The following is a 27,213-nucleotide window of genomic DNA, read 5'->3' as shown; positions in this document are numbered from 1 at the left end:
ATATGGACACAGGTTTTCTGTCTCCTTCCACAACAGCATAAGCAACAGAACAGGGATATTTGTCAGTTTTGTTTTCTGTTACAATCCTGACTTCTGGAATAGTGCCTGATAGGTGCTGAAGAAATACTTGTCAAGGAATGAAGAAGTAGAAGAATTTTACCAAGAACCTGTCTGGATCTTTGGGGGAGTCTAGGCTTTATAGGTGATACTGCAAAAATGAAATTTCAATATGTGTGTGTGCTCAGTCATGTCTGACTCTTTGCAACCCCATGGACTGTAGCCTTCCAGGCTCCTCTGTGGAAATCTCCAGGCAAGAATACTGGAATGGGTTGCCATTTCCTTCTCCAGGGGATCTTCCTGACCCAGGAATCGAACCTATATCTCTTTCATCTCCTGTGTTGGCAGGTGGATTCTTTACCACTGAGCCAATTATAATGTGACTGAGATAAAGTACCAGTTGTTACAGCACTGTGATGAAATGCCACGTTGTTCGTGAATGAGTCGGTGTGTTCCTCTTGTCCCCAAGGGCAGAGCACCTGTCTGTTGTGTCCCTGGCTCAACATGGTGCCAACCACCTAATACGGGCATTTGTCTATACGATATCAACAAGACATGATGGATTCCAGGCGATACTGCCAAGAATGGAAGAACTGACCACAACACACATCCAGGCCCCACCCTAGGTATGCATATTGGGGGACCGGGGGTGGAGAATTTCTGATGAGGAGAGGAAGGAGGAAGGAGAATGTGCTGGGCAGGAGTCAGAGTCCACGGAGCACCAAAGCGTGACCTCACAAGCCTTAATTCATCAGGGTAGAAACAGCTCCTTAGACCAAATTGATCTGCAGTACAAACATTGTAAGATTAATTTGGGCCCACTAGGGGGAAGATCCCAGGGCAGACCTCTTAAGAGCTGGGTCAGGGTGGTCTGACAACATGATAACCCTTGCAAGATGGACAATGAACCTCTGCGACCCAGTGGCCATCCCAGAGGAGTGCCCAGCGGCCTCTGAAAAGTCCGTGCCCAGGAGCAGCAGCTGCCGCCTTCCTTCAGTCCCTGAGTCAGGCAGCCAAGCATGGGGGAAACCCTCTGGGGTTGCATACAGGACACAGATTAGGAGCCAAACTCCTAAAGCTCTGCTGTCTTCTCTCTTCCTTGCACCTGTTTGAACCTGTGTCTCTTAAGTGCAGTTTACAAATTGCAAGCAGTCTCACACAAACATAAAATCTATCATTTGTCCAGACTGGCGGTTACTCTGGCCCTTGTTGCATCTTAGATGGAACAAGACAGTTAAGGTGGACAGAAACCTTTACAAATTGCAAGCCGTCTCACACAAACATAAAATCTATCATTTGTCCAGACTGGCGGTTGCTCTGGCCTTGTTGCATCTTAGATGGAACAAGACAGTTAAGGTGGACAGAAACCTTTCTGTCATCTTGTGCTTCACATTGTAACTAAACGGAACAGAAACACGTTTCAACCTTTCAGTTCAGTTCAGTTCAGTGGCTCAGTCGTGTCCGACTCTTAGCAAATTGCAAAAACCGTTAAAAAATGTTCTGAACTTGAATTTCTACAGAGAATTCCAAGCTTTGTAAGCTATGACACACGCACACGTTTTTTCTCCAAAAATTTCCTTATAATATGTTCAAAGTTCACAACTCAAAATTCCAGCAGGGACTTCCCTGGTGGTCCAGTGGTTAAGACTTCACTAAGCAGTGGGTAATGGGTTCAATCCCTGATCGGGGAGCTGAGATCCCACATGCCTCACAGCCAAAAAACCAAAACATTAAATAGAAGCAATATTGTAACAAATTCAATAAATCTTTGAAAATGGTCCACAGCAAAAAAAAAAAAAAAAAAAACTTTGAAAAAATTCAAGCAAATTAATCAATTACAAAACAAATTAAACACACAAAAAATCACAACATGATTTGTATAGCTCCCATTACTTTGGCCATTTGACACTTGACACTTCATTTTAGTGGGTGTTGTTTCCAGGAACTGCAACCATTGACCTTTGGCCTGTACGAAAACCTCCTCCTTATGGGCACTCAAGCATGGGTGGGTATTTAGTTTTTCTCAATTCCCACAGTACGAAAGAAAAAACAAAGCAAAACACATTACTGTTTTTATCTTATATTCCCTAACATTCAGAAAGAGTATTTGGCCATCAGTTGGAGGCCTGGGCTTGACATGAGCTCAAATGAATAGGCACAGCCTGGTGTCAAACTGAACCAGCAAACTTGAGCACCTGCAAAGCGGGGCAGGGACCCAGGCAAGCTGGCGGGCTCTGGTCAACAGCAGAGCACCGGCTACAGCCAAAGGGAAGGCAGACCAGCTGCAAGAGTTGCTCTATGGGCCCGGGTGGCCAGAGCTTCTTACTTTTCAGGAAAAACCAGAAACCCAGGTTTTAATAAGGACCTCTATTTTAAACATTAGCAGTTAGTTCTAAAAACTGCTTTCAGAATATTCTGTGGGCCAAGTGACTCTCCTTGCAGTCCTGTGGTTAAGATTTTGCCTGTCAATGCAGGGGATGTGGGTTCGATCCCTGGTCAGGGAGCTCAGATCCCACATGTCGCAAGGCCTCTCCCTCAAAAATCAAAACATAAAACTGAACCAATATTGCCACAAAGTCAACAGATTTTAAAACTGGTCACATAAAAAAAAAACTTTTAAAGTCATTTGGAAAAAAAAATATTCTATGGGCCAAGCAGTACACATCTGTGGCCTAATATGGCCCTCAGGCAGCCTGGCTGTGAATCTGGGGAGCCCGAGTCTGCCACTCGTTAACTGGGCCTGGTTGTTGCTTTCCTCCCTTCCCTTGGGTTCAAATCCTTGGATTCAAAGTGATATACCTGCCTAGTCACTTTGACCACTCCAGGGCCCAACTTCCTCATCTATAAAATGCAGACAATAACATAACTCCCCTCAGATGGCGACTATGGGAGAAAAAGGAAATATTGCAGGCAAAGAATCTACCTGCAAAGTAGGCATTTGGTGAAAGACATCAGCTATGATTAGTTGTAAGCTTGGTGTCTCCCTCATCACCATCATTCATAACTAATCAGCAAATTCTGTCAAATAGGATTGCTCCTTCAGTCTGCCCTCTTGTTTTCTTTTTTCTTTTTTTTTGCCCTCTTGTTTTCATCCCCATTTTCTGTGCCTTAGTTTATAGTCTCGTCCTCTCACTCCTGAACTGTTCATTCCTGTGATCTAATGAACAGGCCTCCTGCACTACTGAGCAGGGGCCTCTGTGCCAGGGACCTACTTAGTGTCCCATTTTGACCCACTCCCATGCTGCTCCCAGCTGACTCAATCTCTCTGCTCAGCAAATGATGAAAAGCAAAGACATGCTGGAGTCTTTTTCCCTGTCACCTACAGAACAAAGGTCAGTTTCCTTATTCTTACATGCAAGGCTCCCCCCACCCCCAGCTCACCTCCTCCCAGTCTCTATAATCCTCTCTCTGTTCCAGCTACACCAAACTACTTTTTTCACCTTTTCCCAATGAGTCACATGGTTTCTGGTCATTATACATTGGCAACACTATTCTTCCTGCTTAGAATCTTTGTTGTCCTCTTCTCACCCAATGTCACCCCCTTCTCACCCTGCTAAGTCCAGCCCCAAACGGTCACCTCCACCATGAAGCCTTCTGGGATCACCTCTCTAACCAGTCACCCTGCCTCCTCTGCATTTCCCACCAGACAGAGTACATAGGTTCCTTCAAGTCCTCTCACAGTGTGTGGTGACTGGCTTACTGAGGCATCTCTCTCAGCGTGAGATGGACAGGAAGCTGAGGGCAAGAACCTGGTCCCTTATATTTGTTGTATTTCCAGCTAGCACGCTGGTGAGTGTTCAGTGTTGGCTGAATGAATTAATGGGACCAAGAGGGCACTTGAACAAAAGCCATATAATAACGCCACTTTTATACAAATTGTTGTTAGAAACAGGGATCTTGGACTTCCCTGGTAGTCCAGTGGTTAAGACTCCAAGCTGCCACTGCAGGGAGCATGGGTTCAACCCCTGGTCAGGGAAGTTCTGACTGTCGCAATTTGTGGCCAAAAAGGAAAAGAAAAAAGAAAGACAGAAACAGGGATCTTCGGGAATAATAAAAGAAAGAATAATAAAAACATATAAAATCACCCAAGAGCCCACAATTCCCTGTAATGTGCACATTTTGGTTAAGTTTAGTAAAAAATATATATATTATATAAAGTTCTAGCTACTCAGATGATTGAAAATATCTGCACTTACACAAGTGGTGTCATGGCGTCTTGATCTTCACTTTTTCTTTCTGTGGTCTCAGTGGAATGCATCTCATATTCCAGGAGAAAATGTGATTCAGCCAAAGAAGAAGTTTGATGATTTAGTTCACAATTTATATACTGCGAAGCGCAATCTGAGAGACTCACATAACAGAAAACTGTCCGTCTTGACTGGGTGCCTGTGCAGGCCTCTTAGAAGAGGGGCAACAGTTTCTCTACACTCTATCACCAGGAGGCCCAGAGTGGTTGATCTTGGGGAGGCAGAGGTCTGAGAAAGAAAATAAACGTTATTGTCTTTTGGCATTTATGTTCTTAAAAACTTGCCTCTGGTGCGCTCATTCAACAAGCACTCACTGGGACTTCCCTGGTGGTCCAGTGGTTAAGAGTCCATTCTTCCACTGCAGGGGGCACAGGTTTGATCCCTGGTCCAGGAACTAAGATCCCGCATGCCACATGGCATGGCCAAAAAATAATAATAAAATTTTTTTAAAAACAAGCATTCATTGAATGAATGGACAGGTGGCTCCACAACCTTGCTCCCTGACTCCCAGCCAGAATGGCAGACCATGCTGTGAAAGGCTAGGAGAACAGGTTGTCGGGCTCAGCTAGCAAGAACAGAAGCAATTCAGCACAATGGTTTCCCATGCGGGTCTGGGTTCAGGCTGCCTTGGCTCTGGGCCTAGCCCAGGCAGTTTCTAGTTAAGTAGAGCTGAGAGATTGACAGTTCTTATCTCAGAGAGTTGTTGGAAAGATTAGATGATAGAGAATATGTTAAGTGCTCAGTACAGTACCTACGAGATTATTTTGATTATTATAAGAATTCAGTCAATGTTAGCTATCCTCATTTGCTAAGAAGATCCTACTAACAGGTTTGAGCCTTCTGTAGTTTCTCTCTACAACTCTGTCCACACCCAATATCTCTACTTTATTGCTTAACTATGAGATCAGAGTTCCTAGAGAATGCAAGAAACAGCAAGCTATAAACTTCTAACCAGGGCAGTGGTTAGAAGAATCACTGGTGTCCAGTGATTAAGACTCTGTGCTTCCAACGCAGGGGGTGAGCATTTGATCCCTGAACTAAGGGATCAGGGAACTAAGATCTCACATTTTGTGTGGTGTGGCCAAAAAAATAAACTTCTGACTGATAAATAAGCAGAAATAATGGATCCAAGGAGAAGAGAACAGGCCACATATACCAAACACCTGGTTGGGTACAGTGACTCAAGCATAAAATAGATCTGGACCCTTGATGGCCAGGGAGATATGAATAACAAAGAGGTATGCCTTCAAATTGCTAGGGGAAATTCCACACCTCTGCGAGCCTAGACAAGTGTGGAATGACATTTTCAGGAATTCAAGGCTTCAAAATATCTGAGATATTTTAAGGAACAGCGTAAATTATTCCAGCAATTTCTCAATAGGTGTTAAGTAGTATTGAGACAAGTAAAGTCACTAAATGTGAAGGACTGATTCACACAGCACCTACATGCTGAGTACCTGTGATGCACTGGTTAGAGTGTGGACTGGAACAGGTATCCCAACAGACACACGTTGATTCCTTCTGGAGCTTACATTCTAGTGGAGAGAGATAGTAAACAACCGCAGAGGGAAAACTGATTCAGACGAATGCTCTAGAGAAAGATGGAGAAGGATATGGCAACCCACTCCAGTGTTCTCCAGTATGCCTGGAGAATTCCGTGGACAGAGAGGCCTGGTGGGCTACAGTCCATGGGGTTACAAAGAGTCAGACACAACTGAGTGACTATCACTCATTCCAGAGAAAGAAATCAGGGCCGAAAGCCTCAGTTTGGAGTATACAAGAACTGTAGCTGGTAGAGGATCCGGCTAAGTGACACAATCAAATAAATCCAGAATGTTGGCCAACTATAAGAATATGGGTCAGAGACTTCCCTCATGGTCCAGTGGCTAAGGGTCTGTGCTCCCAGTGCAGGGGGCCTGGATTCGATCGCTGGTGGGGGAACTAGATCGCATATGCCACAATTAAAATCCGGCATAGCCAAATAAATGATCTGGAAAAAAAAAGTTTTTTTAAAAAAGAAACAACTTGCAATGCAGGGCATGTGGATTCCATCCCTGGTCAGGGAACTAAGATCCCACATGCTGCAGAGCAACTAATCCCAGTGCACTGAAACTACGGAGCCTGTGTGCGCCGGAGCCCACGTGCCACAACTGGAGAGTCAGTGTGTCGCAAGAAAAGATCCTGCATGACCCAACAAAGACCCGACGCAGCCAAATAAATAAATAAATGTTAAAGAAAAAAAAGGAATATAGGCCAAATTAGTTTAAAAGTTATCAAAGTTGTTAAAAAACAAAAGAAGTGCGAGATTAATGTAAATTTTAAAAAGCTAACAATCACATTCAACATATAAACCTGGCTTGGATCCTAGGCCAAGGGAAAAAAATTATAAAGTATATTTTGGGAACAAGGAAGGACTTTGGAAAACATATTGAATGTTAGATGATATTAGGGAATTATTCTTAATTTTTAATTTATTAAATGAAAAAATTTTAATTTACTTAGGCATTATGAATATGTAGGAGAATGTTTCTATTCTTAGGAGACATACACTGAAACGTATAGTGTGCTGTATGTGCTCAGTCGCTCATGTTCAACTCTGTGACCTCATGAACTGTAGCTTGCCAGGCCCCTCTGTCCCAGGAATTCTCCAGTCAAGAATCCTGGAATAGGTTGCTATTTCCTATTCCAGGGGATCTTCCTGAACCAGGGATCAACTCTTGTATCTCCTGCATCTCTTGCATCGGCGGGTGAATTCTTTACCACTGCACCATCTGGGAAGCCCCAAAATATATATAGAAAAGGCAAATAGGGCTAACAGTTTTAGTAACTGCTGAATCTAGAATATTTTATTGCCTATTGCTCTAATCATTAACTTTTCTGTATATATTAAAATGTCTAATATAGAAAAACTGGATAAAAAGGAATGGAGAAGGGCTCACTCAGTCGTGTCTGACTCTTTGTGACCCCGTGGACCATACAGTCCATGGAATTCTCCAGGTCAGCATACCAGAGTGGGTAGCCTTTCCCTTCTACAGGGGATCTTCCCAACCCAGGGATCAAACCCAGGTCTCCAGCAATGCAGGAGGATTCTTTACCAGCTGAGCCACAAGGGAAGTCCAAGAACACTGAAGAGGGTAGACTATCTTTTTTCCAGGAGATCTTCCAGACCCAGGAATTGAACCAGGTCTCCTGCATTGCAGGCGGATTCTTTACCAACTGAGCTATCAGGGAAGCCCAATCATTAACTTTTCTGTATATATTAAAATGTTCAGTATAGAAAGACTGGATAAAAAGAAGTGGAGGAGGACTTCCCTGGCAGTACAGTGGTGAAGAATCCACTTGCCAATACAGGGGATTTGGGTTAAAACCCTGTTTCGGGACGATTCCATGGGCTGAGGGGCAACCAAGCCTGTGTACCACAGCTACTGAGTATGCACACCTAGAGCCCGTGCTCCGCACCAAGGGAAGTCGCTTCAACGGGACACCTGCGCACCGCAACTCGTGTGGCCCACGTCTGCTGCAAGGAGAGAAAGCCTGCGTGCAGCAGTGAAGATGCAGCACACGCACACAAAACAAAACAAAAAAATACTAAAAACAAAATATATATATATATATGGAATGGAGGAGAAGTAACGTAGATAACTTTGTGGAGGAATTTAGCTGTGAAGGGAGTGTATTAGTTTTTTAGAGCTTGTAAGAGATTACGACAAACTGAGTGGCTTAAAAGGACAGAAACATACTCTCTCACAGTTCTAGGGGCCGGAAGTCCAAAATTAAGGAGTTGGCAGAGGCCCCCTCCCTGCAGAGGTTGGAGCAAAGAACCCAGTCTGTGCCCGCCACCTCTGGGGGCTTACCCCCGCCTTACTCCAGTCTCTGCCTCTGGAGTCACATTGTCTCCTCCACTTCTGCCTGTGTTTGATCTCTTTCTGTCCCTCTCTTATAAGGACACTTGTGCTGGCCTATCAGGCTCACCCAAATTATCCAGAATAAGTTCCTCCTCTCAAGATCTTTAACTTAATCACATCTTTCACCATATAAAGTAACATACATTCTTCTGCCACATGGGCGATATTCACAGATTTCTGGAATTAGGAAAGGAATGTATCTTTGGAGGGCCACTTTTGTGCCTAGCACAGGAAGAGAGAAAATGCGACAGTATCTAGAGAGGAATGTGGGGGCATGAAAGGTTTTGTTTTTAAGATGAGAGAAAAGATTGCATGTTTACAATAACCAGTTTGAGACATTTTGCTGTACACGGCAGTAACAGTACAATAGTACAGTTGACTTGTTCATTGTTAGTCACTCACACACAGGAAAATTCATAAAGAAAACAGCAAGGCCATCATCAAAAAGTCTACAAATAATAAATGCTAGAGAGAGTGTGCAGAAAAGGAACTCTCCTATGCTGCTGGTGGGAGTATAAATTGGTACAGCCACTATAGAGGTTTCTCAGAAAACTAGAAATAAGAGTTACCACAGGATTCTGTAATTCCACTCCTGGGCATCTATCTGGGGAAAACTATAATTCAAAAAGATACCTGCAGGAATTCTCTGGTGGTCCACTGGCTAAGACTCCATGGTCCCAATGCAGGGGGCCAGGGTTTGATCCCTGGCCAGGGAACTACATCTGGCATGCTGTAATAAAGATGGAAGATCCCACATGACTCAATTAAGACCCGGTGCAGCCAAGTAAATAAATAAATAATTTCAAAAATATGGCATAGAGTTTACAGATCTTTTGGAGACTGGGGAAAATTATAAAGGGATGTGTATAAAACTTTTTTTTAAAAGGTTTACCAACATGTTTTGTATATAATTTTATTTATTTACGGCTGTGCTGGGTCTTCGTTGCTGCATGGGCTTTTCTCTAGTTGTGATGTGCAGGCTTCTCATTGTCATGGCTTCTCTTGTTGCAGAACACAGGCTCTAGGATGTACAGGCTTTAGCAGATGGGGCGTGTGGGCTCAGTAATTGGGGTTCCTGGGCTCCAGAGCTCAGGCTCAATAGTTGTAACACATGGGCTTAGTTGCTCCGAGGCATGTGGGATCTTCCCAGACCAGGGATTGAACCCATGTCTCCTGAACTGGCAGGTGAATTTTTCACCCCTGAGCCATCAGGGAAGCCCAGAAATCTTAACAGTTAAAAAAAAAATAAGACTATTATTAACATAAATTTGTTATGAGACTTACTTATGATATGATGAAGTTTCTACCCCTTAGAAATTGTATAGATTTTTAAAAGTATACAGAGGAGAAAGGGTGAAGTATTCCTTTCAACCTAACTATCCATGACTGCTTTTCACCAACTCTTAGGTCCCTACTGAAGAGACCAAGTCTTGATACTGATGCTTTGACACTAGGTACTTAGGGAGTCTCCTGTATTCCCTAGGGTGACAGTGGATGCTGGATGACAAGTGGAAGACCTAAAAGAAAGCCCCAAAGGAGACAGGCACAGGGAGAAACTCCCATCTGATTAGATGAATAATTAAAAGTCAAATGGAAACAATAATAATACAAAATAACTGAGACAATTTCAAATCAAGTATGAGCAATTCAAATTTGATGTGGAGGTAAGGGGAACTTGTGGAAATAGTGATCATGGTGAAGTGATTAAAATGGTGGAATCCATTATATCATAATTGGTCAACAGGAAAATAATAGAATTCTGTATCACCAAAACTACCATTTAATAGAAAAACATGTAATCACTTTTTAAGATCCAGATGCATATCAGAATTATATTGAAATTTCCTGAAAAATACAAATGCCCACATACTACTTTTTTTTTTTCCTTTGCTACAACTCCAGATACATTTCTAATGAGCAGCCATGTTTACAAAGAACTGGTCTATATGAGGATCTTTTATCTAGTTTATTTCACTTCTATTTCATACTCCGTGCTCCCATTTCATTTAGTTTATGCTTTCCAATTTCTCCATCTCTTTTCTTTTTTTTGATGTACTTTCTCAAGCCTTTATCAAGCATAGTATAAAAGCTCTTGTATACAAATATATAAATAATATGTATAATATATATATTAGAAAACTTTTGAATTTTTGCCTAAAAAATTTTGATTCCACTTGTTTGACGTAGCATAGGTAGAATGCTAGATTTCTAATTTAAAAAAATACATATGTAACAAGCAACAAAGGTTTACCGTATAGCACAGGGAACTATAGTCAATATCTTGTAATAACCTATAATGGAAAATAATTTCAAAAATAATGAATCACAAAAATAAAAGAATTATAATTTTTGAAATTTAGTAATGTTTATCTTTTTGCCAGTTTTTCTAAAAGTCCTATGGACACCTGATAACATATGAGATACAAAATTTTAAATTTATTTGTGTAGGATATAAGATTAATATGAATAGAAATCTAATATATTTAAATTATTAATGACATCATTCAAGATGCTCCTATTCTTATTTTTTCTGAACTGTATATTCTCAGAGAAATGTTAATATATCTCACTATGATTATACTTTTTTTCTTTTCCCTTATATTTCTTCTGATTTTTGCTTTATGTATCTTTGTTTCTTTGTTGTTCGGTGGCTAATGGTTTACGATGTCTATCTTCTCTGTGAATTCTACCTTTTATCATTAAAAATATTTTTCGTTTCATTTAAAAATAAATTTAAAATAGGGGAACCCATGGAACTTCCCTGGTAGCCCAGTGGTTAAGAATCTGCCTTCCAGTGCAGGGGATGGGTGTTCAGTCCATGGTCAGGGAACTAAGATCCCACATGCAGGGGGCAACTAAGCCCCATGCGCCACAAGGAAGGGTCCATGTGCTGCAGTAAAGACCCAGCACAGCCAAGAAATAAAATAAAACAGGGGAACCCAGAAGTTATTCTGGATACAATTTGCAGGCTAGAGGGAAGATCAGGGAGGCTGGGCTCGGTCCAGATACACAGGGCCCACTGAGAGGCCTGTCCCACTGCATTGTAAAATTAGCTACATGGGAGGGGAGAGTAAAGAAACAGGGAAGAAAATAACTTTAAAATCCGACAAACATAATTACTATTATGGGATGTGGCTTCTTACTTTTTTCTGTCACTTCTTCATTTTCTCATCTCTGCTTTGTCGAGCTCCACATCCTTTAGGATCCTCTATCAGACATTGATCACTCCAGCCCACATCGCCTTCCACCACCTTCATGATCTATCCTCATCCTGCTGTCACTTGTCCATTTTTCTCACTATGCATTCTCCTATATCTCATAAACTCAATCATCTGTTAAACTAAATCTTTCTAGCCCATCCTCAGTGCATTTCTCAAGCACTTCTCTACATGCTCTTTAGTCACAGCTCTTTTCCAAGAAACCAATGTTCACGTTTCCTCTAGCTATCGACACATTAACAAATCTCTTTCTTCCCAAAATGTTCCACTTCCCTCTCTATCAGACTTCTTTACTTCCTTTGGTCCTGGTGTCCACCTTCATTCCCAGTAGCTCTTCCTTCCCACTCTTTCTTCTCTTAGGCTCAGATGCTCTTTCTCATATTTACCCCTTCAGGGTCAATAACATTCTGCTTCACTCTAATTTCTCTTTGACTTGCAAAACGTCCCCTATTTGCTCCTCTTTCCTTCTTACATTCTCCATCTCCTCACTCACTTCATCTCCTTCCTCCTCTATAATTGTTTTCTCTTCCATAGAAACAGATTCATCACTATTATCATTCTCTTCTTCCAAGATATCCTCCTCCCCCAAGCCTTCCTCATTCTCTTCATCATTCGCCTCTACACTTTCAAAGGGAATTTCCATCTCAGCATCGGTAATTGCTATCAATTTTTCATCCCCAATCACTTCCACCACTTTCTCAATTTGCTCTTCATTTATGCTCCCCATTCGTGAACGCGCCAACATCTCTCCACTAGTCCCCAGCTTCTCCCTACTGGATCGCTGCTTCTCTGTAGTTGACCGCTGTTTATCTCCAGTGGATTTCAACTCCTCTCCACTTGTCCCCAGATTCTCTCCCCTGGACCCCCGCCTCTCTGCCCTGGACCCCCGCCTCTCTGCCCTGGACCCCCGCCTCTCTCTCCTGGGTACTAGCTTCTCTCCACTTGTCCCCAGATTCTCTCCCCTGGATCCCCGCCTCTCTCCCCCGGATCCTCGTCTCTCTCCCCCGGATCCTCGTCTCTCTCCCCTGGATCCCCGCCTCTCTCCCCCGGATCCCCGCCTGTCTCCCCCGGATCCCCGCCTCTCTCCCCCAGATCCCCGCCTCTCTCCCCCGGATCCCCGCCTGTCTCCCCCAGATCCCCGCCTCTCTCCCTTGGCCTCCAGCTTCTCTCCACCCGATATCAGCTTCTCTCCACTGGGACTCAGTTTCTCTCCACTTGACCTCAGCTCCTCCTCATTCTGCTTTACTTCGTATCCTCTGGATCTCAAGTCCTCTCCACTGGTTTCCACGTGAGTAAACTTCGACTTCTCTTTAAACTCAGACCCCTTCCGAGATCCCGCTGCAGTCCCTGCACTCTCAGATTCAGCCTCTACTCTGTGTCTGAATTCTTGCTTTCCCCACACCTTTGAGTTGTCTTTCCGCAAACCGGCCGAAACCTGTAATGCACTAGATACACTGCGCACTCGTTTCACATCCATCCTTTCCGGGCTCCGGCCTGACTTTCCTCTTAGGACTGTCTTTTCCACATCTTCCAGTCTCCAGTTCTCAGACTCAAGCTTCGGGTCCCACGTTTTAGGTTTTTGCGTCTTTCTACCCAGGAGCTCCATTTTCCTCCCAATGACGATGAGCCCGTTCCAGGGCATCCATAACTTTTCTCGCATCGTCTGCGCCCCTCTGCTTCCCGGTTCCAGTTGCGACCGCCCGAAGGTCCCGGCCTGGCCTCGGGTGCTCTGGCAGCGGGCCTTGTCGCGCCCCCTTGCCGCCCTTTGTGGCTTACCCCGCCACTCCCTCCTGCCCCAGAGCGGATACCCAAACGGAGCCCCTTTCTCCAAAGACATTACGCCTCTCCCGGGCCCCTAGTCCGCCCACCCCACACCAGCTCCCCATTCCCCTCACCCTCCCCACCCTCCCACCCAGCCCACCGGCCCGCCGCCCCGCCCACCGCCTAGAGGGCGCGAGCGTGGACTAGTGCGCACGCGCAGACCGCGTGAGGCCGTTGCAAGGCGCGGCCCAGAGTGCCAGCGAGCCGGAATCAACCAGCCCGGAGGCGGGGGCTGACGGGACTCGAGACCTCTGCGACCGTAGAGCACCCAGCTCCCCATCCCCGCGCCGCCCGCCTCCACGCTGTGGCCTGTTCCCGGCCCTCTCAGTTCCGCGCTGCCCCTTAAAGGTGGGGCCTGGGCACAGGAACGACAGGCGTTGCAGCCAATGGCGTCCCGCACGGTAAACCTGCTACCCAATCACAAGGCGCGGCTGCGAGGGAACGGCGTGGGAACCACGCCCGGCTCCAGGTGACTCCTTGGCAGGGAGGGGAGGGCGCCTCCGTTAGGGGATAGGGTCCCCACTGGGTCCGTTCCTCGGGGCGAGGTCTCGCGGACCAAGCTGCCGCGGCGCGCGGGCAATAACCCCCTGCGGAATCCTTTAGTGCTGTAGTCGAGGAGAGTGATGGAGGAGCTTCTAAAAGCTGGGAAGGAGAGCAAGGTAGAGAAAGGGTGCAAACCCCCTGCCATTCCTACACCTCCCTCCATAATACCCGCTGATGCCCAATCAGGGAGTGAGTGGGAGAGTGTGTGTGTGTGTGTGTGTCTGTCTGTCTGTCTACGCTCACACATGAGTTAGAGAAGAGAGAGATCTGAGCAAGGGGGTGGCATCTGCATGGGGACTGGTGAGGAGGCAGGGTTTACCTTTACCCCGACATATGGAAACGGACCGTCATTCTTACTCCTCCCTCCCCTCCCCAGGGCCTACTCATGCTGGTTTCATGGAAGGGTGTTATGGACTGAGAAGGGGCTGGAATACTGCTTTCCTAATGTGGGGGGAATACTGTTCACCACTAATGGTTCACATATGTGTCTGTGTCATATAATCAGAAGACCATTCAGTCTTCATTTTTTCTTCTTGACTTCATTTGACAGTTTCTGAGCATCCTTGTGCTAAGGATGGTTGGGGGTGGGCATACAGAGATGCACACTTTTAAGGGTAGGAGATATGTGCAGAGTGGGCTATGACTAAAAGGCCACTTATCCTATAAGGATGGAGCAGTCGTGGGCCATTTTTGAAGCCCCATCTCTCTCAAGCAGTTACCAAGGAAGGAGGCAGGGGACTTGGGGGCCTGTTGCACCAATGAACCAGACTGTCGGGCGGGGTGGGGGTGGGGGTAGGGTGGGCGGTGCAGGCAAATGGAGAGAGGAAGAGCTTGCCCTGGGGATGTTGGAGAAGCCAACAAGTGAGGAGTGGGGTTCAAGTGGAATTTGATGAAGTGAGAGGAATTGACAGACCAAAGAATGGAACAGAAGGCATCGTTTCAGTGTTTATCTGTGTTCATATTCATAATTAAATTAGTTTATATATTTATATATATATAATGTTTAGAGCAATGCCTGGCATATAGGAAGGGCAAATCTAAGTGTTAGCTATTGTATTACTGTTATTGAATAGTGAATGCTACGTTTTGGGAGGATGTCCTGGGCTGTCAAACTGATGGGTTTGTGGTCACAGCCCACTGGCACCTAACCTTTGTAGGTGCCAGACTCTCTGATAATCTACTATTAGAGTAAGCATTACCTTCTTCAAAATTCTCCTATAAACATAGAAAGATGAAAAGAATAATAAATGAGTAAGTAAAAATACAAGAGAGAAAATGAAATAACATAAAATACTTGATTAATCTAACAGAATTCAAGAAAGAATAAAAGAACAAAAAACAGGAGACAAACAGCAAGATGGCAGGCTTATAGCCTACTGTATTAGTAATTACAGTAATAGTGAAGTGGAAGAAGCACTACAATTAAAAATAAAACATTTTCAGATTGGATTTTTAAAAAACAATTTAATTCTGTTAAAAGAGACTTACTTGGGGACTTCTCTGGTGGTCCAGTGGTTAAGAATCCATCTGCCAGTGCAGAGGACATGGGTTTGATCCCTGGTCTGGGAAGATCCCACATGTTGAGGAGCAGCTGAGCTTGAATACTGCAACTACTGAAGCTTGCTCACTTAGAGTCTGTGCTCTGCAACTACAGAAGCCACAGCAGTGAAAAGCCCGTGCACTGCAATGAAGAGTAGCCCCTGCTTGCCACACTAGAGAAAACTCACACATAGCAACAAAGACCCAGGACAGCTGTAAATAATTTTATTTTGAAAAAGGCATACTTTTAAGAACACAGAAATATTGAGAAGCTAATGGAATATGTACACTATGAGCACACTAACCAAAAGAAAGCTGGTGTGGCTTTATATTAATTTCAAACAAAGTAGACTGGAAGAGAAAGTATTCTAGAAAAAAAGGGATGTTTTATAAATATTAAAGAGTCAATTCAACAGAAAGATAAAGCACTCCTCAATTTTATATACTTCATAACATAATTTCAAAATATGCAAAATAAAGAATTACAAAATTAAAAGAAGAAATCAATCCATGATTACAATTAGAGTTTTAGCACAACTGATAGCATATTAAAAAGCAGAGACATTACTTTGCTGACAAAGGTCCATCTAGTCAAAGCTATGATTTTTTCAGTAGTCATGTGTGGATGTGAGAGTTAGACCATAAAGAAAGCTGAGCCCAGAAGAACTGATGCTTTTGGACTCTGGTGCTGGAGAAGACTCTTGAGAGTCCCTTGGACAGCAAGGAGATCAAACCAGTCAATCCTAAAGGAAATCGGTCCTGAATATTCATTGGAAGGACTGATGCTGAACCTGAAACTCTAATAATTTGGGCACTTAATGCGAAGAGCCAACTCACTGGAAAAGACCCCAATGCTAGGAGAGACTGAAGGCAGGAGGAGAAGGGGACAACAGAGGATGAGATAGTTGGACGGCATTACCCACTCAATGGACATGAGTTTGAGCAAGTTCTGGGAGATAGTGAAGGACAGGGAAACCTGGCGTGCTGCAGTCTGTGGGGTCGCAAAGAGTTGGACACGACGGAGCAACTGAACAGCAGTGTCAGCGGATCAAAAAAGCCCAGCATTTAGATTTAAATAGTGTGATTAATCAGCTGACCTATGTGCCACTCTATAACCTGCAACTGCAGAAAACACATTCTCTTCAAGCGTACATGAAGCGTTTACCAAAATCCATTAGCATTTAGCCAGAAAACAAGCATCGACAAACTTTAACTCAAATAATATAGAGTGTGATCTCTGATCTAGGATACTCATCAAGGAATCAAAACAAAAAGATAACTACATTCCAGAATATTTGGAAATTAAACAACATACTTCTAAATAATAAGTCAAAGAAGAAAGTATAATGGAAATTAGAAAAATTTTTAAGAAATTATTTTGAAAATATGACATATCAAAACTTATAAGATTGGAGAAGGAAATGGCAACCTGCTCCAGTATTCTTGCCTGGAAAATCCCATGGACAGAGGAGTCTGGTGGGCTACAGTCTGTGGGGTTGCAAAAGAGTCAGACACAACTTAGCAACTAAATAACAGATGGAGTCTTAGGATGACTTATGGCAGAATGATTGTCCCTAATACGTCTGTTTATGAATAATTGTGGTGAAAATGACAAGAAAAAAGAAGAAAATGTGACAGAATTCTGTATGTTAAGATGCTTTTTAATATCCAAAGTTAAAAGAGATTTCTTTTCATACAGATTTCCTAAAAATGGGATTGTGGCTCAGCTGGTAAAGAATCCACCTGCAATGTGGGAGACCTGAGTTCGATCCCTGGGTTGGGAAGATCCCCTGGAGAAGGGAAAGGCTACCCACTCCACTCCAGTATTCTTTGGAGTATAGTCCATGGGGTCACAAAGAGTCGAACACGACTGAGCAACTTTCACACCAAATGTGAGTACAGTTTGACAAAGAAATAAAAGTATGAGCAGATTAAAAAAAAAATGCTGAGGTGGATGAAATTGGAGCCTATTATACAGAGTGAAGTCAGCCTGAAAGAAAAACATCAATACAGCATACTAACGCATATATATGGAATTTAGAAAGATGGTAACCTTAACCCTGTATACGAGACAGCAAAAGAGACATAGGTGTATAGAACAGCCTTTGGGACTCTGTGGGAGAGGGTGAAGGTGGGATGATTGGGGAGAACGGCATTGTAGCATGTATATTATCATATGTGAAATGAATCACCAGTCCAGGTTCGACGCATGATACAGGATGCTTGGGGCTGGTGCACGGGGATGACCTGGAGGGAAGAGGGAGGTGGGAGGGGGGTTCAAGAGGGGGAACACATGTACACCCGGGGCAGATGTGTGTCAATGTATGACAAAACCAACCAATATATTAATGTAAAGTAATTTGCCTCCAATAAAAAAAAATGCTGACTTATAAATGTAGCTAAAGCAGTATTCTGAGAGCAATTTATACCTCCAAATGTATATTTTAGAAAAAAGAAAGGTTGAAAAGTCAGTGATCTAATTTCAATATCAAGAAGCTAGAGAGGACATAGCTAGTGGTCTAGTGGTTAAGAATCTGCCTGCCAGTACAAAGGATACCAGTTCGGTCACTGGCATGGGAAGATCCCACATGTCACAGGGCTATTAAGCCCTTGTGCCACAGTGTGCAAAACCTCTATGGAGAAACTATAAGACGTTACTGAGAAAAATTAAAGAAGACCTGAATCGTTGGAAAGATATCCATGTTCATGGATTAGAAGATTGAGTATTGTAAAAATATCTATTCTTCCAAAATTGACCTATAGATTCAATGTAATCTCAATCAAATCTCAGAAAGTTTTTTGGGGTAGAAATTAACAAGCTGATTCTAAAATTTATGTGGAAACGCAAAGGACCTACAGTAGCCAAAATGATTTTGAAAAAGGACAAAGTTAATTCTACATTATTTCCATACTGCCTATCAATTATAGTAATCAACAGAGTGTGATATAAAAAATATAGATGTGTATCAGTGGAACAGAATAGGGAATACAGAACTGATCACTTTTGAAGTCAGTTGATTTTCTGCCAGGGTGCACACCAAAACAAATCATAGTGCAAATGAGTTCAGTTCAGTCGCTCAGTTGTGTCCGACTCTTTGCGACCCCATGGACTGCAGCACACCAGGCTTCCCAGTCCATCACCAGCTCCCGGAGTCTACTCAAACTCATGTCCATTGAGTTGGTGATGTCATCCAACCATCTCATCCTCTGTCGTCCCCTTCTCCTCCCATCTTCAATCTTTCCCAGCATCAGGGTCTTCAAATTTGTTAGCTCTTCACATCAGGTGGCCAAAGTATTGGAGTTTCAGCTTCAACATCAGTCCTTTCAATGTACATTGAGGACTGATTTCCTTTAGGATGGACTGGTTGGATCTCCTTGCAGTCCAAGGGACTCTCAGGAGTCTTCTCCAACACCACCATTCAAAAGCATCAATTCTTCAGCACTTATCTTTCTTTATAGTCCACTCTCATATCCATACATGACTCTTGGAAAAACCATAGCTTTGTCTAGATGGACCTTTGTTGGCAAAGTAATATCTCTGCTTTTTAATATGCTGTCTATGTTGGTCATAACTTTTCTTCCAAGGAGCAAGCATCTTTTAATTTCATGGCTGCAGTCATCATCTGCAGTGATTTTGGAGCCCCCCAAAATAAAGTCTGTCATTGCTTCCATTGTTTCCCCATCTATTTGTCATGAAATGATGGGACAAGATACCATGATCTTAGTTTTCTGAATATTGAGTTTTAAGCCAACTTTTTCACTCTCCTCTTTCACTTTCATCAAGAGGCTCTTTAGTTCTTCTTCGCTTTCTACCATAAGTGTGGTGTCATCTGCATATCTGAGGTTATTGATATTTCTCCTGGCAGTCTTGATTTCAGCTTGTGCTTCATCCAGCCCAGCGTTCCTCATGATGTACTCTGCATATAAGTTAAATAAGCAGGGTGAAAATATACAGCCTTGTTGTACTCCTTTCCCGATTTGGAAGCAGTCTGTTGTTCCATGTCCAGTTCTAACTGTTGCTTCTTGACTTGCATACAGATTTCTCAGGAGGCAGGACAGGTGGTCTGGTATTCCCATCTCTTTCAGAATTTTCCACAGTTTATTGTGATCCACACAGTCAAAGGCTTTGACTTAGTCAATGAAGCAGAAATAAGATGTTTTTCTGGAACTCTGTTGCTTTTTTGATGATCCAATGGATGTTGGCAATTTGATCTCTGGTTCCTCTGGCTTTTCTAAATCCAGCTTGAACATTTGGAAGTTCTTGGTTCACATATTGTTGAAGCCTGGCTTGGAGAATTTTGAGTATTACTTTGCTAGCATGTGAAATGAGTGCAATTGTGTGGTAGTTTGAACATTCTTTGGCATTGCCTTTCTTAGGGATTGGAATGAAAACTGACCTTTTCCAGTCCTGTGGCTACTGCTGAGTTTTCCAAATTTGCTGGCATATTGAGTGTAGCACTTTCACAGCATCATCTTTCAGGATTTGAAATAGCTCAACTGGAATTCCATCACCTCCACTAACTTTGTTCATGGTGATGCTTCCTAAGGCCCACTTGACTTTGCATTCCAGGATGTCTGGCTCTAGGTGAGTGATCACACCATTGTGGTTATCTGGGTCATGAGATCTTTTTTGTACAGTTCTTCTCTGTATTCTTGCCACCTCTTCGTAGTATCTTCTGCTTCTGTTGGATCTGTGCTTTTTCTGTCCTTTATTGTGCCCACCTTTGCATGAAATGTTCCCTTGGTATCTCTGATTTTCTTGAAGAGATCTCTAGTCTTTCCCATTCTATTGGTTTCCTCTATTTGTTTGCATTGGTCACTGAGGAAGGCTTTCTTATCTTTCCTTGCTATTCTTTAGAACTCTGCATTCAAATGGGTATATCTTTCCTTTTCTCCTTTGCCTTTAGCTTCTCTTCTTTTCACAGCTATTTGTAAGGCCTCCTCAGACAACCATTTTGCCTTTTTGCATTTCTTTTTCTTGGAGATGGTCTTGATCACTTGATCACTCCTCCATCCATAGTTCTTCAGGCACTCTGTCTATAAGATCTAATCCCTTGACTCTATTTGTCACTTCCACTGTATAGTTGTAAGGGATTTGATTTAGGTCATATCTGAATGGTCTAGTGGTTTTCCCTACTTTCTTCAATTTAAGTCTGAATTTGGCAATAAGGAGTTCATAATCTGAGCCACAGTCAGCTCCCAGTCTTGTTTTTGCTGACTGTATAGAGCTTCTCCATCTTTGGCTGCAAAGAATATAATCAGTCTGATTTCGGTGTTGACCACCTGGTGATGTCCATGTGTAGAGTCTTCTCTTGTGTTGTTGCAGGAGGGTGTTTGCTATGACCGGTGCGTTCTCTTGGCAAAACTCTATTATCCTTTGCCCTGCTTCATTCTGTACTCTAAGGACAAATTTGCCTGTTACTCCAGGTGTTTCTTGACTTCCTACTTTTGCATTCCAGTCCCCTATACTGAAAAGGACATCTTTTTTGGGTGTTAGTTCTAGAAGGTTTTGTAGGTCTTCATAGAACCATTCAACTTCAGCCTCTCCAGCATTACTGGTCGGGGCATAGTCTTGGATTACTGTGATATTGAATGGTTTGCCTTGGAAATGAACAGAGATCATTCTGTCATTTTTGAGATTGCAGCCAAGTACTGCATTTTGGACTCTTTTGTTGACTATGATGGCTACTCCATTTCTTCTAAGAGATTCCTGCCCACAGTAGTAGATAATGGTCATCTGAGTTAAACACACACATTCCAGTCCATCTTAGTTCGCTGATTCCTAAAATGTTGACATTGACTCTTGCCATCTCCTGTTTGACCACTTCCAATTTGCCTTGATTCATGGACCTAACATTCCAGGTTCCTATGCAATATTGCTCTTTATAGCTTCGGACCTTGCTTCTATCACCAGTCACACCCACAACTGGGTGTTGTTTTTGCTTTGGCTCTGTCTCTCATTATTTCTGGAGTTATTTCTCCACTGATCTAGCATATTGGGCACCTACTGACCTGGGGAATTCATCATTCAGTGTCCTATCTTTTTGCCTTTTCATACTGTTAATGGGGTTCTCAAGGCAAGAATACTGAAGTGGCTTGCCATTCCCTTCTCCAGAGGATCACGTTTTGTCAGAACTCTCCACCATGACCCATCCATCTTGGGTGGCACTGCACGGCATGGCTCATAGTTTCTTTGAGTAAGACAAGGCTGTGGTCCATGTGATCAGATTGGTTAGTTTTCTGTGATTGTGGTTTTCATTGTGTCTTCCCTCTGATGGATAAGTGCAAATACAATGTTTTTAAACAAATAATGCCAAAACCACTGGCTATTTATATGGCAGAAATGAATCACAACCCACACTTTACACTATATACAAAATAAATTAAATGGATAGTAGATCTACATATAAATGTATGAAAATGGATCATAGACCTAAAACTGTTTCTGGAAGAAAAAAAAAATAGAACATCTTCATGACTTTGGGGTGGGAGTGTTTCTTCAAGAGTACAAAAGCATCCTGAATCACAAAAGAAAAGTTTGGTAGAATTATAAGCCATTAAGAGAATTGTAGAATTATAATTTTAATTGTAGAATTATAAGCCATTAAGAGAGTGAAAAGACATCCCACTGAGCTGTGGATATTGACAACACATATAATTGACAAAGGCACCTGGAACTTCCATACAGTGCTAGTGGGAGTGTAAATTAGAACAGTCAGCTTGGGAAACTGTTTGGCAGTATCTATGAAAGCGTTTTCAACACATGCCTACCCTCTGATCAAGCAGTTCTCACACCCAACAGAAATGAGTACTTAGGTCCCTCAAAAGATATATGTAAGAATGTTCATGGTAGCTTTATTTATAATAACCCCAGACTGGAAGTAATCCAGATGAGCACCGACAGTAGTAGAGAAACTGTGATGTGGTCACATAGTGTGACACCATACAGCAGTGGAAAGGAACCACCATGCTCAACGACACAGGTGGGTATCGGTAAAGAACACGGTCACAAACGAGTGTGTACTGTGTAACTACATTGATATATGACGCGCAGGGCCAGATAAAATTAATCTGTGAGTGGCCCCTCAGTGTCCTAAACATATGCCAAAGCCCGTGAGAGGAGACAGGGAGGCCACTGAGGGTGAGAAGTGAGCTGTGCTTGGAGCGAGAGTGGCTGCTGACCTTCTCCCTAGTACCTCCTGGCCCAGTGGTGTGGACAGCGCAGGTGTTCAGTAAATGCTTATTGAGATAGCTCAGTGCAAGAATGAACTAGTAGCTTGGTGCCTCAGGGATCTTTTCACTTGGAGAGATACAAGTGCTTGACCTATAAGTCTGCCTCTTGACACTAAACGTAGTGAATGGAATGGTCTCAGGACGCCCTCAGAAAGGGGTGGGACCGTCTTTACACCTGGTGAGAGGTACCTGAGGTAACCAGCTGGGAAGGGGTGGGCAAGTAGCTGAGGAAGCACATGGGACGTGGAACTGAAAAACTGTTCCAATCTGGCCCTGCCACATTGTGTGGTTCAGGCCACATTATTTCACCTCTCTGGGGGGAGCAGCCTCTGGGCCTATAAAATGGGGCAAATTTTGCCTACTTCAGAGGATGGCTGGGTGGGAAAGGATCATTGTGAAGCCCTGAGCAGCGACTTACCAGGATCTTTGGTGTGTGTGTGTGGGGTGCAGCCAGTGACCCCAGGGCATGGTGGAAATAATACTTTGAGGCAGCTCTGCAGGAGGACTGGAAGCCTGTGGCCAGGATGGGGGTGGCAGTGATCAGTCATGTCAGGGCCCTCCCGTCCCCCACAGGCCTCCTCCATGTCAGTGGGCCTGCAGGGAGACAGCTTCTTGCAGGTGGAGATCTCTGATGCCGTCAGTGAGTGGAGCAGGACAAGGTGAAATTCACTATTCAGACCAAGGTGACGTTGCACTGGGAGCAGGGGTGTGGTTCCAGTGGCTGCCGAAGGAGGCTTCAGGAGCCCAAGAAGCCTGGCTCACCTGGTGGGCAGATGCCAACAGAGCCTTTGGGCCCAGCTCCTCAACCTGGCTCTCACCCCCTGGCCCTCTGAGAAGGAGAGCATCTCATCTAGTCTCTGACTGCCTTTTCCTAAGGCCCCAAGTGCTACCATCCCGTGTCCACCCTCCTGAGGGTGATCAGGAACACAAGAGCCCCAACTTGGACCTCACCTGGCATGTGGGACGGGGTTGGCCCAAAAGTGGGTGCGCAGGAAGCTTAGTGGGTGTTGGGCTTGCGGGGAGCAGGGGAGGAGAGACCCCTCAGACAGGCTTCTCAGCTTCTGGAGCTGCCTGCCTCACTTCGCCCAGACTGAGTTCTCCGTCATGCGACAGCATGAGGAATTCATCTGGCTGCTCAATGCCTACAAGGCAGGGGTACACCAGTCTCCCTGTGAGGGGAGACGGCCTGGGAGAACAGGGGGAGCTGGCCTTGGCCCTCAAGGGAGGTGGGGAGGCAGGGCCGGTTTTCGGGGTGCGGGTGATGGCCATCTTGATGACAAGAGGTCTCCCAGCTCTGTCCTCTGAGCAGATCCCCTCAGCCCCTCCATGGCCAGACTCTGAGGCTTCGAGGGAAAAACTGCAGAAGCTGGGTGAGGAAGACCGCTCCATCACGCGGGAAGAGTCTGCCGAAGTCAAGCAGGAGCGGGAAGCGTGAGCGCCGCCCCCAATCCTTCTTCAACGTTTACTCACTTATTTGGCTTCGCCAGGCCTTAGTTGTGGCACAGACTCTAGTTGCTCCTCAGGATGTGGGAATCTTTAAAGTTTCCTGACCAGGGATCCAACCTGCGTTCCCTGCATTGCAAGGCGGATTCTTAACCTCTGGGAAGTCCCTTGCCTCCCTTTCTTGTCTGTCTGACAAAGCCCCAGCCCAATCTCTCCAGAGAGGCCCAGGATTTCCCTCCTGACTACCCCCTGTGGATGTGTAGGGACCCTGCTCCTTACTCTGGGGCTGCCAAAGGAGAAGGGGCAGGATGATGGGAGCCAGCGAGGGACCTGTGAGCTGCCTGCTGTCCTCTGCAGGGACTACCTGGCTATCTTCAAGAAGACAGTTATGATCCATGAAGCCTCTCTGCAGCACCTGGCAGCTCACCCCACCTTGCGTCGAGACCACAACTTTGTCTTTTTGGAATATAGCCAGGATGTGAGCTGGGGTCACCCCTGCGGGTGGGGGATAGGACTCTTAAGTGGGCTCAGGCCTCCAACTCATCAGCTCTGAGAGTGGCATGTGCCCGGGGTGGGAGGTGCAAATGCCCTCTTGCACAACATTGACCCCCTCCCCACGTGTGTTTCAGTTGACTGTCCGAGGAAAGAACAGAAAGGGGCTCCTTGGGGGGTTTCTGAGGAATATCATGAAGTCTGCAGACGAAGCCCTCCATCACTGGCTTGTCAGGGCTCAAGGTGACTCCTAGGCCCCTTCTCTGGATTCAACCCAGGGCCTCAAGTCCACAGCACGGATTGAGGCTCTGGGTGGCTGTGGGAGGGAAGCCACTGGGGGTTCTGGCCTAGGGGGAGATCGTGCCACCCTTGGGAGCCCTTAGCTGCTCTGCTTCTGGGGGCTCAGTATAAGTGGGTCCTGTCTGGCTCTCGTAGGAGGTGGATGACTTCCTTGAGCATGAGCGGACCTTCCTGCTGGAGTACCATGCCTGCATCTAGACGCCTGTCTGTGGGGAGACCGAGTCATGCACTCATGACTGTACACAGAATTCCAGGGGCCCTGGATCCCCTACCTTCTCTCCCCAGTGGCATACTTCCCAGGGGAGAGGAAATTTCCTGTGTCTGCCCATGGCCACAGACACCAGGGGTGGGGCTTGACAGGTGGACAAGGGGCTCTGATGGAGGGCTCTATCCCAGCAAGCCTGGGAGATGATTACATGCTTATCTCAGCTGCACTGAGCAGTCTGGGATCACAGGAAGTCAACCAGCTAAAGACGTGAAGATTCCCTCTGGCCCCTCTCCCCTAAGCCTGTAATACTGTGTCTGTCCATGAGGAGGGTCACTGTGTGGAAATCTACTATCAGCTCCAGGGGGAGGTGAAGAAGCTCCTGTTTGGCTTTGGTAGAGAAAGAGCCGATTTCCCCAAGAGGGACCTAAGGGCAGGAAGACTTTAAGCACCCGCTAAGACCCCTGCTCTAACTCCTCCCCACTGCCTCCTAGGAGCTTCTTCAAATTGGCAGAGTTCTTTGAACGGTTAAGGGTGAGTACTACCTTCTGTGTTGAAAGGTGATCATGATCCTTTGCAGGGAAGAGACTGTCCTGGGAGGGGGTAAACCTCTAGGATCGTTTTGGAATCTTTCAGTGATAACTTGGGCCTGATGAAGCCCTGGGCTCATTCTCCACACTAGTTTAGTAAGATTGGAGTGAAGTCAGGGATCCAGCCTCAAGTGTGTGTGTTTGTGGTGGGGAAGGAGGTGGGAAGTGGGTTTGGCAAGGCCCTTACCAGGATGTGCCACGTGCCTTTGGCACTGTGCTGTGCTGCCAACATTCTGCCCCAGACACACTTCCTGAACTCTTGGCCAAGAAAGTCACTGGAGTGTGCCAATCTTTCTAAAATGTCCGTTGCTCCTCATCTCTCCCCTGCTCAGGGCCCTTCAGTGACCTTGTCCCTTCCAGGAACTGCCCAAGACACAAAGCCCAGAGTTCCTAGCTTGCATGTTAAGCCTGGTATGCTCTGGCCACTGCCACCCAACAGCCCTACTGAACTTAAAGTTCCCTAAAATCATATCTGGCTTGCACACCTGCAAAGCCTTTGGCTGTTGTCTAACCCCTACTCAACCCCCAAGATCCAGATCCGAGGCCACCTGCTTTGTGAGTGGTTATCAGGTGACTCTGTTGGGTATTTAGAGGGACAGCAGCACCCCTTTCCTTAGCAGCCCCTCTGCCAGTTCTGTCCCCAGCCTCCACCTTCTTGCTTCAGGAGCTGGAGGACCAAGTGGCCTCTAATGTGGACCTGAAGCTGTCAGACATGCTGAGATATTACATGCAAGACTCCCAGGCAGCCAAGGTGAGAGGTGGCCCCAGAGCAAACCTGAGGGCTGGAGGCCAGGGGGCTGAGCCACCAGGGAGGGCAGGCAGGCGAGGGCCGTGAGTCAGGGATCCTGTGCCCTTGCCGGTCCCAGGACTGCTGCCCTGGTGGCTGCTGGCACTGGCAGACTACAAGAATGCCAACAAGGTGCTAGACAAGGCCCACACCAGCACCCAGGAGGTGTGGGCTACAGAGAGCCACCAACAGCTGTGCTGCCAGTGCTTCGAATGCCTCTCGGACTCAGCCAGGCAAAGCCCCATGGCCCACGAGCCCCTGCCACTGCACTGGCCACCCTGCCAGGGTCCCCATTCCTCTCCAGAGCTCGTGGACTTCAAATCCCACATATCCTTCCACGAGAACCTCATTGAGCTGGCTGAGCTGCAGCTCAAACACGCCAAGGTGAGCCCTCCAGCCTCCCCGAGCCCTCTTGCTGCCTTCCTGGCCTCCCACCCTGGGCCTCGGACCTGGCGGGGGTCGGGGGAGGTGGCTGGCCTGAGCACCCCAGCTGTGGGGCCAGGGCTCCCCATTTTGACCAAGACCCTTCCCTTCTCATTGGTAGCAAGGCCTCAGTGAACAGTAGGACAGGGCTGGGAACAGAAGAGTCATTCAAGGTGGGGGAACAGCAGGGAGGAGACCTCAAGAATCTCTCCTCCACAGGCCAGCACCCTGCTTCTCCAGAGCACCCTTGTCATCCTCAAGGGGGAGCCTTAGAGTTACCAAAAGCCCCCAGATCTCCCACTCCACAGGCTGCCTTCTAGCCCTAGAAGCCACTTGCCATGCCCCTTCTCAGGGCAAGCCCCACCCCTGCACCAAGGTGCCAGGCCCTGCCAGATAGAGCAGCATGGACA

At 45.5% G+C, this 27,213-nt stretch overlaps 2 protein-coding genes across 5 annotated transcripts in view; one reads left to right on the top strand and one right to left on the bottom strand.

Annotated features, from left to right (window-relative positions):
* Window positions 1-13,316, bottom strand: part of LOC129548761 (uncharacterized) — a 42,736-nt gene extending 29,420 nt beyond the window's left edge. For 2 of the 4 annotated variants that reach the window (XM_088832322.1, XM_088832323.1), the window contains exons 1-2: window positions 11,353-13,316; window positions 4,254-4,532 (exon numbers count right to left, since the gene is read on the bottom strand). In XM_088832322.1, coding sequence (XP_088688448.1) covers window positions 11,840-13,264 — 1,425 coding nt within the window. In that variant the 5' untranslated portion in view covers window positions 13,265-13,316 and the 3' untranslated portion in view covers window positions 4,254-4,532; window positions 11,353-11,839. Of the gene's footprint in view, window positions 1-4,253; window positions 4,533-5,699; window positions 5,840-8,842; window positions 8,940-11,352 lie in introns of those variants that run through there. The other 2 variants (XR_008684397.2, XM_088832324.1) reach the window with 2 other exon arrangements.
* A 281-nt stretch (window positions 13,317-13,597) lies between these two features.
* Window positions 13,598-27,213, top strand: SNX32 (sorting nexin 32; the record flags this gene model as incomplete). Its single annotated transcript, XM_088832260.1, is given in 17 exon segments — window positions 13,598-13,717; window positions 23,137-23,208; window positions 23,211-23,251; window positions 23,622-23,718; window positions 23,870-23,994; window positions 24,364-24,484; window positions 24,636-24,716; window positions 24,718-24,741; window positions 24,934-24,991; window positions 24,994-25,054; window positions 25,199-25,273; window positions 25,498-25,537; window positions 26,258-26,351; window positions 26,460-26,612; window positions 26,615-26,675; window positions 26,677-26,764; window positions 27,023-27,213. Coding segments are annotated over 17 exon segments (1,365 nt in total), but the record flags the coding sequence as incomplete, so codon positions are not given.

The sequence above is a fragment of the Moschus berezovskii genome, chromosome 25 (assembly GCF_049115385.1).
Source record: "Moschus berezovskii isolate FMDL1 chromosome 25, NW_MosBer_1.0, whole genome shotgun sequence".
Lineage (NCBI taxonomy): Eukaryota > Metazoa > Chordata > Mammalia > Artiodactyla > Moschidae > Moschus > Moschus berezovskii.
Note: the sequence above shows the minus strand (reverse complement) of the source record. Positions and strands in the feature narration are given on the sequence as shown.